General features: G+C 41.7%; 1 protein-coding gene across 1 annotated transcript; it reads left to right on the forward strand.

The window, feature by feature from the left end:
* Positions 1-2,204: 2,204 nt before the first annotated feature.
* Positions 2,205-3,143, forward strand: LOC105995444 (olfactory receptor 9I1-like). The gene has a single exon (XM_013029157.1). It carries the CDS (start codon positions 2,205-2,207, stop codon positions 3,141-3,143), a length of 939 nt encoding a protein of 312 aa, XP_012884611.1.
* Positions 3,144-14,253: the final 11,110 nt, after the last annotated feature.

Here is a 14,253-nt window from a genome sequence, read left to right on the forward strand (position 1 = left end):
AAATCCATCCTGTTTTCAAAACAATAATCATTATTATGCTCTCATTGTATTCTTGGAAAATTTGAGATTCTTATGAGCTAAGCAATTTTCCCAACAACCTACAAAAGAGAGACATACTACAACTAAGTCTGTGATCATCCATAACGAATGAAAGGAAAGAACATATTTGAACCACAAAAAAATTCCAAAATCAATCTTAATCTTCTCTTCCCATGGGGACTGAGTGTTTTCCTTACTGCTTTGATTTGAAATTTGGGGCTAGGGTATGCAGAAAAAGATAATTTTCCTTCCCATCAGGCAATGTAATTGTGGTGGAAAGAGTTCAGAATTTCAATTCAGAAAGTCTTGTGATTTAGATGTTGAATCTGCTCCATCTGATGCACATAAAGAGTTGATATTTCTTAATTACTTTTCTTAATTTCTTAATTACTCTGGATTCACTTTGTTCACTCATATAAGTTCATGTCTATAACCAATGTGCAAGCCCACAGGAAGGATTAGACCATATGAGACAGCTAAGGATATGTGTAGCACAAACCCAGTGCATCTGCCCTTGCACCCCAACAATCTGGTACCACATCTCTGATGAAGTCCTTCATTTGGTCCTTCAATAGAGGGAACCCCATGAAGAAGACAGAGTATGAACTTCAACCATTTCAGATTGAGATGCTGACAAAGGAATTGAAATTAGCTGCCCTTCTTCATGCTTTGAAAGTGAGAAGAATCTCATGAAGGACAGGGAGATTTCTTTGATCCTATAAATCATAAAGGCGCAATAAAGTATAACAACATAACAAAATAAATTCTTAGCAGAGAGCACAGAATTGACCACCAACCACCTCTTCTACCTCCACTGGATGATCTTAGACAAATTAATTGCCCAGAGGTTTAAATTGCTGTCTATTTTTTTTATTTAAAAAAAAGATGTATAACAATTGCTTAAACATCTGGTTTTGGAACTAATAAGATGATATACTCAAAGTAGCCAAAATCTTTAACAGAAAAAATAAATTATATGCAATGAGGAAAATTATAATAAAACCACAAGTAACAAAGTATATTTGCCTGTGTTACATACATAAATCACAAAATACAGTGGGAGTCAAAATAAATAAAATAGGATTTTTAGCACACAATTATGGCTATAAACTTTTTTAAACACCAAAACTGATCTATTTTCAAATATATGCATATTTCTAAATAAGTGTAGAAGGATGTCTATTTGGGGCATATTAGAGTGAATAACAATGAGAGAGATAATGGGGTGATGCCAGGAAAATAACCAGATAAAATGAAGAGCCTCGCCTATATTGGGATTGTTGTCACCTGGAACTGGTGAGTACAACTCATTCCTATTTCAGGCACAATCTCATGATGTTATGTTTAAGTAATTAAATCATTTGAGATAGTGCCTTCATGTCTTATATGCATGGGAACATTTCTAGTAGTGTGACTATTCATTCAAAGAGCTTCGTTTAGCCTAAAGGCATTTTACACCATGGGTTGGGAGAGACAAAAGGGCTTTATTGATCATGTCTCTAGCTCGATGCAACCCTCAGCACCTGTAAAACCATCATCACTTTACTAATTCCATAGGTTGAGATACACAAAGATGATCCTCTCTTGGAAGGCCAGTAGAAGCTGATCTTGAATCCAGAGCCTCCTTTAGCTCTAATCAGGGCTCACTAGTGGAGAGAAACATTGACATTTTGTGCAAACTATAGCCTTATGAGCCCCGTCTTTTGACCCCACTTCAATGGCAGGAGGGGCAGTGTTTTAAGAAGAGGAAGTGAAGGCAAAAGAAAGTAAGCAAACTTTAGATGTTTACTCATTCAGTGGCTACCCTGGAGGTGACAACCATGACGCCTAAAAAGCAAGAAGGTAGTCGAAACAGGCTACCTCATCCGTGGTCCTTTCCAACCTGAGATTCTTGTGTCTCCTTTATTCACAGAAATACCTGAAGTGTATACTGCAATTAATTTGAATCAGAAGCACCAACCCAAGGCTCAGCTCCACCAAATCTAGAAAATAACCAAGGGCAATCAGCTCAGTTCCCAGTTCCCAAATTTCAAGCGGAGGGGAAAAACATAGGACCAGAATTAAAATATTAACTTCCTACATTAAAGAAAAGGATTCTCTACTTGAATTCTGAGACTTTCTACCTTCATTCTCAACCTTATAGACAAAAAATCTACTCTGACACCATGGTCAAGAGTAACCTCAGTGCAGTGACAGAGTTCATTCTCATGGGCTTTATTGAACAGCCCAAGTGGGAGATCCCCCTCTTCATGCTATTTCTCAGTTTCTACCTTGTCACCCTTCTGGGGAATGTGGGAATGATTATTCTAATCCGGGTGGACGTCCAACTCCACACCCCTATGTACTTCTTCCTGAGCCACCTCTCCCTGCTGGATGCCTGCTACACCTTAGTCATCACCCCTCAGATCCTGGCCACCCTTGCCACAGACAAAACTGTCATCTCCTATAGCCAATGTGCTGCCCAGTTCTTCTCCTTCACCGTCTGTGCAGGTACAGAGTGCTTCCTGCTGGCCGTGATGGCCTATGACCGCTATGTTGCAATCAGTAACCCACTGCTCTATACTGCAGCCATGAACCCCAGGGTCTGCTGGACTTTGGTGATGGGAGCTTACATCTGTGGTGTGTCTGGGGCCATTCTGCGTACCATATGCACTTTCTCTCTATCTTTTTGTGAGGACAACAAGATCAACTTCTTCTTCTGTGACCTCCCACCTCTGCTGAAACTTGCCTGCAGTGACACAACAAACGCTGAGATTATCATTGTCTTCTTCTCCAACATTGTGATTTTGGTCAATGCTTTGGTCATCGTGATTTCCTACCTGCTCATCCTCAAGTCCATTCTGAGGATAAAGTCTTCAGGTGGCAGGGCCAAGACATTCTCCACATGTGCCTCCCACCTCACGGCTGTGGCCCTGTTCTATGGAACCCTCACCTTCATGTACATACGGAGTGGCTCAGGCACATCCTTGGAGGAAGACAAGATTGTGTCTGTCTTCTACACTGTAGTCATCCCCATGCTGAACCCTCTGATCTACAGCCTGAGGAACAAGGATGTGAAAGCTGCCTTTAGAAAGATCACTGGTAGATTCCAGGTATCTGAGTGAACTCATCCCTCGGTCCATTTTTCCTAAGTCAATGTATATTAACAGATACCAGCATTGTATGTACATCTTATGTGCATATACAGAGTGAAGATAGACAAGTACCAACAGGGCATATGAAAAGAAGGAGGATGTGATCCACTTTGTATCCAATTATTCGATAGTACTGCCTTCCTATCACCACCTCCCACGTGTAGGCCCTTCTGTGGGATTTCATTATTTGATTTCATTACTTACAGAACCTGAGGTCTAAGCCTTTTTGAGTTATTTCACCTGACCTCAAGGCTTGCTCTAGTTTCCCTCTTGTCTTTGTTATATGAGTATCATTGTGTTCTCTGTGTCATCGTTCGCATCTGAGGATCCTTTTTGTGCTGATTGTGGTAAATTAGTGTTGAGCATTGTAGGACACAGGCCTCCCCTCTCACTCCTGCAGCGTCTTTACTCTAGAGTGTCTTCTTTCCTGCTCGGGTGAGAGTCATAGAACTTAAACCAATTGATAATCACTGGCAATGCAGTTCCAACGTCCATGTCACGCTGATATCTTCAAGATGAACTAAGCCAGCCTAGTGACTAAGTGACTTGAGAACTCTCCTCAAAAGCCAAATCTAGCTTTTGACGAACACAACACATTACTTTTCCCTTCACTCTATTTCCTAGCTCTCACTTGGCAAACACCCTACTTCTAAAAATAGTTGTGTCCAAGAGCACAGATTCATACAGACAATTCAATGTAGAGACCTGAATGAATGGACTTCTTCACTTAGTTCTTCCTGTCAAAATTGCCTCTAACAATGATGTGATCACAACTCCTACAAAAATTCTCTGCAAAAGCCTTGAGAGCAGAGTTTTTGTTCCTTTGTTGCTAAGTCCAAGGTCTGTATCAGAAGACTTCTCCATAAGTGCTTTTGAAATAATTGTTGGCTTTTATGTCTATTGCATCATGGTAACACTCTCGGGCAAAAGAGGAATTAAATATAAGATTTCAACTTACCGATTGAGAAAACATTACATTGTGTTTAGCAGGGTACATAAGTTACACATCAATAGACAACCCATAGAATTACGCTGGAATTTAAATGTTGATTTTACCATATATGGAATTGACATCAAGTAGTTATACAAGGGGTGTCTCATTTTAACAAGTAAATTCATGCACACAGTGCTTCTTGATTATAATCACCCCCTACCATTCTCCATCCTCCCTCTCCACCTCCCCAAATCAGTCTCATCAAGGTCCCATATTCCATTTTTGCACGTGTATATAAAGTATTCTGTCTATATTCACCCTTCCTGCCATATATTCTTTATGTCATGTCTTGTCAGTAATTTCCCTTATCAGGTCGAAAATAAATTCCTAATTCAATAAACATTGGAGTTTTGAGAGAGGAATATGGGTGATTAGAGATACCTAGCATTTGTCTGTGCCTCCACAAAACTAAAACAAAATATTGTGTGCCTGGCTACAGGAAGAGGAGGAGGATGTGGAAATGCAAGGGAGGAAAACAGAGTCAGTTCTAGACAGAATGGGAATGCATGACTATTGAACCTCATGATTATAAGGGGAACAAAAGAGTCAATTATATAGAACTAAGAAAAACCTGAGGAAAGAGGCAGAATCTGCCCCGATGGAAATGTAATGAAAAAGAAAAGAAATGTCTCCTCAGGCAAACCCACAGGTAGCACCTTGCACAAAAATAATAATAAATTTGTGATTGAAGTTCAGCAACCCAGAGAATGTTAATCAAGTTTTAACAAAAAATAAAAATTAATTTTAAAAATTAAGGATTGTGTCTTGGCAGATCACACCGGAATAAAATTAAGAGACACTACAGAATAGAGACCAAGATCGAAAAATACATTTCTGAGCTATCAGTGGGTCACTGAAGAAATCAACTAAAAATAAACACAACAGAAGTTGTGGGATGTAGCAAAGACCATTTTAACAGAGATTGTTATAGCTAAGGATGCCTCCATTAAAAGTCAGAGAAATCTCAAAGACATACCCTAATAATGGAATCTAAGGTTTCAGAAAAACAAAAAGAAGCCAGTCCCAAACTCAGTACATGGAAAGAAATAATAAAGATCAAGATGGAAATGAATGAGAGACTGAATACAAAGAATTGATGAAACACAGAATTGGTTCTGTAAATTGATGAACAAGACTGACAAACCCTTATCAAAATAACCAAAACAAAAAGTGATGAATACAAAAATTAATTTTAAAAATAGAGACTCAAAAAGATGTAACAGATAAAAATTAAATCTGGAGAATAATTCAGGGATATTTTGAGAACATAAATCAATACATGGGGAAAATCTAGCAAAAATGAGTAAATTTTTAAGCACATATAACCTATAACATATGATTTCCAAGAAGATTTAAATGATTAAAGAGCTGTAGAATGAGCAATGAGATTAAGCTAATACCAGTGGTCCTCAAACAATTCCATAAAATTGAAAGGGAAAGAATACTATTGAGCTCATTCTACGAAGCCAGTATTATCCTGATACCAAAATAAGACAAGAAGAAAGGAGGGGAAAGAAACTATAGACCAATTTCAAGCACATAGATGTAAAAATTCTTAATAAAATATTTTCAAAGCCAATTCAAAATTACTTGATAATCAAGTTATCTTTATTCTAGGAAAGCAAGGATGATCAAGTTATCTTCATTCTAAGGATTCAAGGACGGTTCAATATATATAGGAAAGTCCCTGAAACACTTATCTCCAACGACCCACCAAAAATATGGTCATGGAGCTGTGGCTCAACTGGTAGTGCACTAGTCCTGAGGGAAAAATGCTTAGGACCCAAGCCCTGAGTTCAAGCCCAGGATTGGCATGTAGGGGGAAGGAAGGAAGAAAGGAAGGAAGGAAGGAAAGAAAGAAAGAAAGAAAAAAAGAAAGAAAGAAAGAAAGAAAGAAAGAAAGAAAGAAAGAAAGAAAGAAAGAAAGAAAGAAATCAGATCAAAAGAAACAAATTAAAATAGAAGCCTCCAGTGCCAGCTGGACCTGGAGAGAGCCTAGGGCCACAGACTCGGGAAAAACTGCTTCTCTGGCTTGTTTGTCGGCCTCTCTCTGGAGATCTTAGCACTCGTCATCACTGGATTAATTCTGACTTTGAGGATTACAGAGTGCTCGAAGGCTCAGGAGACCGAGCAGCAGAGAAGTCTGACCACTTCATAAACACAGCCCTGTAACAGGATCTCCAAAGGAAAAATATTAAAAGGAAGAGCTCTGCTCCCCATCCCACACAGTAGACTTGCCTCTGCCAGGCACCTCAGGTGTAAAGAAAGTTAGTTCATTCCTGGGATACAAGTGTTTGGTGGGGTTTGCTTGGCCCTGGGGCCAGAAGAGGATCTAAAAGACAATCTACTTGTGTAGGACTGACTGAGAACTGACTCCTACCACCTCCTTCCTTCTGGTGACTCCTGGAAACCTCACCAAGTGTATGCATCCCCAAGTGTACTGCAGCCTCCTCGAGGAAGCCGACCTCCAAGCCTTAACAGCAGAGCACCTCACCAACACATCCATAAAAAGGAAAGTGCATGATCTTCCCGGTTGTCCTGGTGGTACTGGTCTCAACAGTGGCTGTGCAAAACTCTGTCTGGGCACATGGCGCTACCAGCCCATTTTCAGACCATCAGACATCTTTTCAACTGAAGGAGAGGTGCTCATTAGGGGTATGATCCCCATACATGCCCTGATGGATGAGACAGTGATCAATTTCCAGAAGCCTCCAGGACAGCCTCTATGCTCACAGTGGGTCTTGCTCTTTATCCCTGGGAAGGGAAGCAGTAAGAAAGGGATGGAGGGCTTTGGCAAGCCAACTTCCTAACACGGTGGAGAGCTGGGTACCCTAGACTTGGACAGCAGTCAGGGCCCCTCTGGCAGGAAAACCCTGGACCAAGGTGGGCTCTCCCTTTGTGTATTCCCTCAGAGTCTTTTGCAGGTAGTAGAGACCCTGAGTAACAAAAGACACGTTGCTTTTTTCTCACTGGATCTCAGCGTCCCACTGCCCAGTGCTAACACTCCTTCTTTTCCCCAAGGGCATCACTCCATGATCTGAGGCATGGGAGTGGCTTGAGATTCATGGTGAGAGGCCTCTGTAGGTGCAGGCATAGTATAGAGGGAAGCCAAACTCAGCCTCACACACACTCAGCCTCTTTCATTCATACGTCCAGCTCCCACAAATTCCTGAACTGCTTCCAAGACTTAATCACGTTCAAAGCACATATCCGTATGGGAACCAATAGATTCTATTCAAAATGATAGCAAGAAGAATAATATCAGAGACCCAGGTTACCTTTCCCATGGCTGTCTTACTTCCTCCTGACTGAATTGTTGCCAAAGGCATCCTGGGGTTGTCTGTGGCATCAATTCAGCTGTGTATGTGGTCTGTAGCTGTTTGTCTATGCAGGTGCCTGGCTGCCTGCCCATGTCTGTGCCCATCTGTCTGCCAGCGTGTATGGCTACTATCTCCACACCTCTGCCCTGTCCACCACATCTTTGTTTCATTCACAATCTGAGTGTCTGTCTCTGCGTGTGTCTCTGTGTTTCTGGATGTGACCCAGCCTTGTCAGGTGTCTGCTGACCCATGTTTTAGATATGTGTACTAGTATTGCACTTAACCCCTTCTGTTCAACCACAAGTCTCTGTGGGTATATCTTCATGCATATCCCTTTAAGTGTTTCCTTGTGTATGTCTGGAAAACTGAAACTTCTTTCCCTATTCATCTACCTGACTGTGTCTGTCCTTCCTAGAATCTCTCCTTCCTTCAAGGCCTCTTTCTTTTGGCGAATGTACATCTCATTCAGTCCTTGTTTCCTCTAAGGAGCTTTGTGTAACTCTTTAGAATTCCAGGGATTTATCCTAACACTACATGTCCTTTGCTCTCAGATTCAGAGCTCACTTTTTCCAGAATGCCATGGGCATGCTCTTTGCTGTGTCTGAGGTGAAGAAAGACCCAGGCTTCCTGCCCAATATCACTGTAGGACTTTGGATCTATGTTTCCTACATCTCATGCCCTGAGGAGCACGCTGGCTCTATTGTCCAACCTGCTTTGGCCCACACCCAACATTAGCTGTGGTCTGAGTCAGAGCCCCTGACTAAGTTGTTCTCCTTGTACAGAATCCCTCAGGTAAGAGATACATTTGGAAAGAGAAAAAGACTTAATTTTTTTTCTTCCACTTAAAATGGGATTGCTCAGCATTCTCATAAATTGAAAAAAATGCATTTAATACATCTAACCTTATAGCTTAGCAAGGTGGAATACAGATTTGCTCAAGTAGTGCATGATGACTGGTAGCTGCAGTGGATGCTTCTACCTTATATCACAAAAGAACATCATCTCACACCACCAGCACAGGGAAAGGTCAAAGTCCCAGATTTGAAGATTGGTTTCTAGCGGATGCCTATGTCTCTTACTCATTGTTAAATAAGTCAAAAATCCCTAGGCTAGGGCTGGAAAGGTGGCTCAGTGGTAGAGCGCTTGCCTTGCATGTCTGAGGCCCTGGGTTCGATTCCTCAGCACCACATAAGCAAAAAGAAAAAAGCCGGAAGTGGCGCTGTGGCTCAAGTGGTAAAGCGCTAGCCTTGAGCTGAAGAGCTGAGGGACAGCGCCCAGGCCCAGAGTTCAGGACCCACGACCGGGCCCCCCAAAAAAATCCCTAGGCTAAAAAAATCATAAATCATTATAAAATAATGAATATTAAATAAAATAATCATAAAGGACCATCTGTACTCTGGCTCTACATATAAGCAGAGGTGCTACTCTGTAGAAACATCGTACGTTTATGAGCTTGAAAAGGTGACTCCCTAGACCTGGATACAGCCGCTTCCACACAGCAGGACGTGGATATTGGATTGCCTGAGAGTTCCCCGATGCGAGTGCCCCTGAGACCAGTGCTGATTCCTGAGGATTTTTCTCTGTTCTGCAACTAAAGGGTCAAAAGAAAAATGCCTTGGGGATACGTGTCACTGTGAGGTTCACTATGCTTAAGGAGTGGATGTCTTTTCCCAACAAGTTTAGGGCATGATTATATTTGGCAAACATGGGCCAAATTTTCATAACTATTCTACTGATTTACTAAACAGCTTAGGGCTCATTAATCACCCTGGATCCTTCAATGTCCAACAGCCCAAAATTATAGTTCAAATGATAGCACCCAAGACTGAACTAAGACTTAACTAAGGCTAGCATGTTCTCAGGCCTCTTCTCTACTCCTCCCAGAAATATGAAAAACTAAAAAGTCTTTCTCCTAGACTCTAGAGTTTTCTTTCAAACATTTACCTTAATTTGGTTCTGTTGATCTTCAGCACACGAAATCTATTAGGCAGGAAATCAATGTTGAACAAATCATTTTCCAGGTGGAGAACCTGTAAATCTCTCCCAAATAGGCACAACAGAAAGGCACCTAACTACTTAATTGTCATCTTTGAAATGCACCAGCCCTTGAAACATTAATTACCTTCCCATCCAGGTTTGCTAAAGCTTCAAATACTACCACTGAAAAACCATCTCGTAGGTGAAATCATATTATTTCCTGGGAGAAAGGATGTATAAAACTGTGAGTCAAAATAAAACTGTGAGTCATCATGCCCCAAGTACAAACAAGTTATCCCATGCTTGCTTTCTTCTTGAATATTAACTGAGAAGAACTTAATAGAACCTGTAATTAGCATTCATATAATACTCCCTATAACTACTATGCATATAATACTACCACTACTAGTGATTTATGATTGGATGGTTATGGTTAGCAGAAACTGCTTTTTAGGTATAATAGTTTTTAAGATTAAATGTTAATATATATATATAAATTATAAAAATGCCTGATTTGGAGTAAACGGTATAACTGTATTTTCTGTTACTGCTATTCTGTTCATTAATATTTAATTCTCTAACCGCTCTGTGAGGTATTCTATTTTCATTCCTATTGTGCAAGAAATGAAGTTGAGACTTGTTGTATATGGCAGCATATGCCTGTAATCCCAACAGTAAGAATCAGAGGCAGGAGGGTCTCAAGTTCAAGGCCATCCTGTATTGCATGTGTCTTGAAAAGAAGAAGACGAAGACAAAGACGAGGAAGAGGAAGAGGAAGAGGAAGAGGAAGAAGAAGAAGAAGAAGAAGAAGAAGAAGAAGAAGAAGAAGAAGAAGAAGAAGAAGAGGAAGAAGAGGAAGAAGAGGAAGAAGAGGAAGAAGAAGAAGAAGAAGAAGAAGAAGAAGAAGAAGAAGAAGAAGAAGAAGAAGAAGAAGAAGAAGAAGAAGAAGAAGAAGAAGAAGAGAAAAACCAAGTCAAAAATACCCCCAAAGGACTTGAAATTCTAAGGGGTATGGTCACTTACCAAGTCAAAGGACCATTAAGTCAGGTGCTCATGGCTCACACCTGTAATCCTAGCTACTCAGGAGGCTGAGATCTGAGGATCATGGTTCAAAAGCCAGCCCAGGCAGAAAAGTCCATGAGACTCTTATCTCCAGATAACCACCAGAAGTGGTGCTATGGCTCAAAGTGATAGCCCTTGAGCACGGAAGCTCAGGGACAGCACCCAGGTTCTAAGTTCAAGCTCCACAAACACACACACACACACACACACACACACACACACACACACCTATTAAGAAATTGTCTGGAACTGAACCTTGGCAACTGAGCCCAAAAGTAGACAAAGGTACAGAAGCAAGGTAGATGAAGCCTCTTCTACTTGAAATGCCTCCCTGTTTGAGTACTCACTAGTATTTTCCAAATTTTCCCAAGCACACCTCCACTCACAGTGCAGAACACTGTCACATAGGAGGCTACATCCCTGACACTCCCGGGGGAGAACGCAGGCCTGGACCCATGCAACTCTCAAAAGGTTCACCTCAGGAGGACTCAGACACAGAATCAGGCTTAAGGTTCCCAATGGAACAGTGGACTATGCTGAGGGTAGCTTGCAAGTCAAAGATCTCACTCTTGGATGACCCAGAACTGCTTTGCCCAGCTTTTAATTTATATAAAAATTCTTTAAAAGAATGAAAACAAGTCTCTTGTTGGACCTTGATCGCCATAAGTGGCAAAAGTCCAATGCAAGTTCTCCCACTCTAAGTAGCTAGCTAGTATTTCTCCAAAACCTCCTTCCCCACACTGCCACAATTCTCATCAAGGTCTCCTCCCTCAGCCCATCATCCTGACAATACCAGAGCAGTAATCACCACTCTCAGGCTAAGTGTGCCAATGAAGGTCGGTCCTGGTAGATTTAACACTGAGATGCTATTTATTGAAGATTCTGTCCCTCCAGACGTGTCTCAGTTCATGTCCCTTTCACACAGGGTGTCTGACCCACAATTGCAGGAGAGGGGAGGAATGAGACAGAATCCAAGGCCTGTGAGGGTACGTATAGATCCTGAGTGAAAACAGTCTATTCTCTTCTCCAGATCAGCTATGGATCTCAGCATCACCAGTTTTCTGACTGTTTCTGGTTCCCATCCTTCCTCCACCATCAGCCAAGGGTCCTGACCAAGCTCTTGAGTCACTTCCGCTGGACCTGGGTGGGCCTAGTGGATTCTGACAATGGCAACTCTGAGTGGCTGGAGCATCAGCTGCAGAAGCAGATTGCAGACCTAGGTGGCTGCCTGGCCTTCTCAAAGAAGATCAGCAGTCTAGGCAACAGCATCAAGAGCACAACCAGGGTCATCATCTGCGATGCTATCACTTCCACTTTGGACTCCTGGCCGAGGCCCTTCAGGACAAGGTGTCTGGAAGGACATGGATCTTCTTCACTTCCTTCCTCTCTAGCCCATCTGTGTTGGGTCCCAGCGCCCAGAACTTGGTGAAGGGCAGCTTGAACCTGCCCATCCCTTCAGGAATGATACCTGGATTTGAGGAATTCCTCTTGGCACTTTGCCCAGTTTTATACCCAGGCAACAGTCTGGCGAGGAAGCTATGGGAAGAGCTGCAGGGTTGCAGGTAACCTGGGAAAGAGACTTTCACTCCAAGTTTCACAGCAGAGACTCATACTAGAGAACATGACCATGGCCCACTTGTCTGTCCTCAAATTTCCTGATCTGACTGCCACTTCCTGGGCCTACCAGGCAGTCAAAGCTCTTCTGGTTGCCTACCAGAATCTGATATCCTGTTCTCCAGGACAGGGACCATCCCTTGGAGGAACATGTGCCAACACACAGAACAGCAGGCCTTGGCAGGTGAGCAGCTAAGATGCTCTACCAAGTCCTTGTCCATCTCGGCTCAGACTAGCAGATAGGCAAGGTGGCTTAGTGAACGGAGATTACATTTAGAGCCAGTCTAAGTTGGGCTCAATTCCCAAAATGGCATTTATGTAGGCCTTCGCATCCCACTTCCCTGAGCTTCTGCTTTCTCCTCAGTATAATGAGTATAGTTATGTTGTAGGTTATTTAAAAGAACAACAACAACAGCTCATACATATGAATATTGGAAGTGAGGAATATGAATTATTGATATAATTACCTCCAGGTAGTGTGATGCTGTTGGTGATAATGGTGATAATGGGAAAACAACCGAAAGAGAGTCTTAGAAATCAACTGGTCCAACCCAAGCAGTACGATCGCAAAAGAGGAGGACAGAACCAAGAGAGATCCCAATTGTCTTGATTGCCAGCCACCATACACCAGAGTTGAAGTACAATAGAACCACACATTCACCAATGGAAAGAATTAAAGAGTTCAGAAAATGGTAAGTCTGCAATGTAGACCATGAAACCCAACATACCACTCATTCTTCACCAAACACTCTGCAGTGAGAGCAGCAGATAATTGCACACTCCTGCAGTCTGAGAGGGAATGCTGGAACCATCTCAATGAAAGACGAGGATCTGGAAAGTCAAAATACCCCAGCCAACAGCATCAAGGAGAAAGTAGGCTAAAGAAAGAAAGAATCAGACTGTGTCCTTGGACTATCATCAACCTGCTATGAGATGTAGGTCAATTATTTTGTCTTTGTTATACACTGAGTACTTTGGCCAAATGAAATGGACAGGGTCTTGAATTGTAAAGCTATGGAAGCTTTAAGAAGCTTGATATATATCAGCCCTTTTTAGAGTATGCTCCTTGGAGCATGAAACCCCTAACAAGGTTGATATATATCAGCAATTTTTTCAGCATGCTCTTTGACACACAAAACCTCTAGAGGACCTTAACTACCACATCTTTGGGACAGTTCTTCCCATCTTTGGGAAGGGGTGTGATGGGACTTTGGACTTCCATCCTTGCCTGTTCCAGTCAGAGCTGTCTTATTTCTGCCCAATGTCAGAGTTTCCCTATTTCTGCCTCATGTATTGATATTCTTCATAAAATCTGACTTGGAAAAACAAAACTTGGACACTCCAGTTGGAAAGAAGACTAGATAATCACAAACACCAGAAACAATATTGGAGGAAATGACCTAAGCCATGTGTAAGACAGTGATCCAGGTGGTCCACAAGACAGGATTGACAGGGAATGGAAAATTCCCAAAGTGAGCTAGAATGCCTTTATGAAGGATTCTAAAGGCTTTCTTAAAGAGTTCCCAGTTTTAAAGACAAGCTCACAACTTCTTAGTCACACAAAGTCCATCCCACCTTCTCCAAAAATATTCCATGGTAATGTGAGCTACCTGACGTCAGCCCACATGTATACCTCAAATAAAACACAGCCTTATTGTATGGCATGTATGGTTTGATGTATGATATGGATGGTTTGATATACGACATGGATGGTTTGATATACATATGCGTTGTATAATCATTGCCACAATCAAACTAATTCAGACAGCCAACTATATCTACTATTTGTGCATTGACAGGTGATTGGACAACAGTTCAAATCTGTTCACTTACCAAATTTCAAGTAAACAATAAAGTAGTATTAATAGAGCCAACATTCTATATGTTAGATCCCTAGAACTTATATTCCTGAGGCTGGGGCTGGGGGAAAATGAAGAGATGTAGTTTAAAGCTCCCTCTTCTACTGTTTAAACTTCTCCAACAAAAAGAGAATGGTTAGAGTTCTTCGATAGTCAAGTAATCAAAGCTCACCAGCTGTGAAGTTTAGACTATACAAGAAAGCATATTCCTCAGGATCTTCTGGAAGGAAGGAAGGAAGGAAGGAAGGAAGGAA

This window comes from Dipodomys ordii, unplaced genomic scaffold (genome assembly GCF_000151885.1).
Source record: "Dipodomys ordii isolate 6190 unplaced genomic scaffold, Dord_2.0 Scaffold117, whole genome shotgun sequence".
NCBI lineage: Eukaryota > Metazoa > Chordata > Mammalia > Rodentia > Heteromyidae > Dipodomys > Dipodomys ordii.

Bases quoted from the DNA above. Each gene is read 5' to 3' on its own strand.
- LOC105995444 (XM_013029157.1), top strand. From the start codon at position 2,205: ATGGTCAAGAGTAACCTCAGTGCAGTGACAGAGTTCATTCTCATGGGC.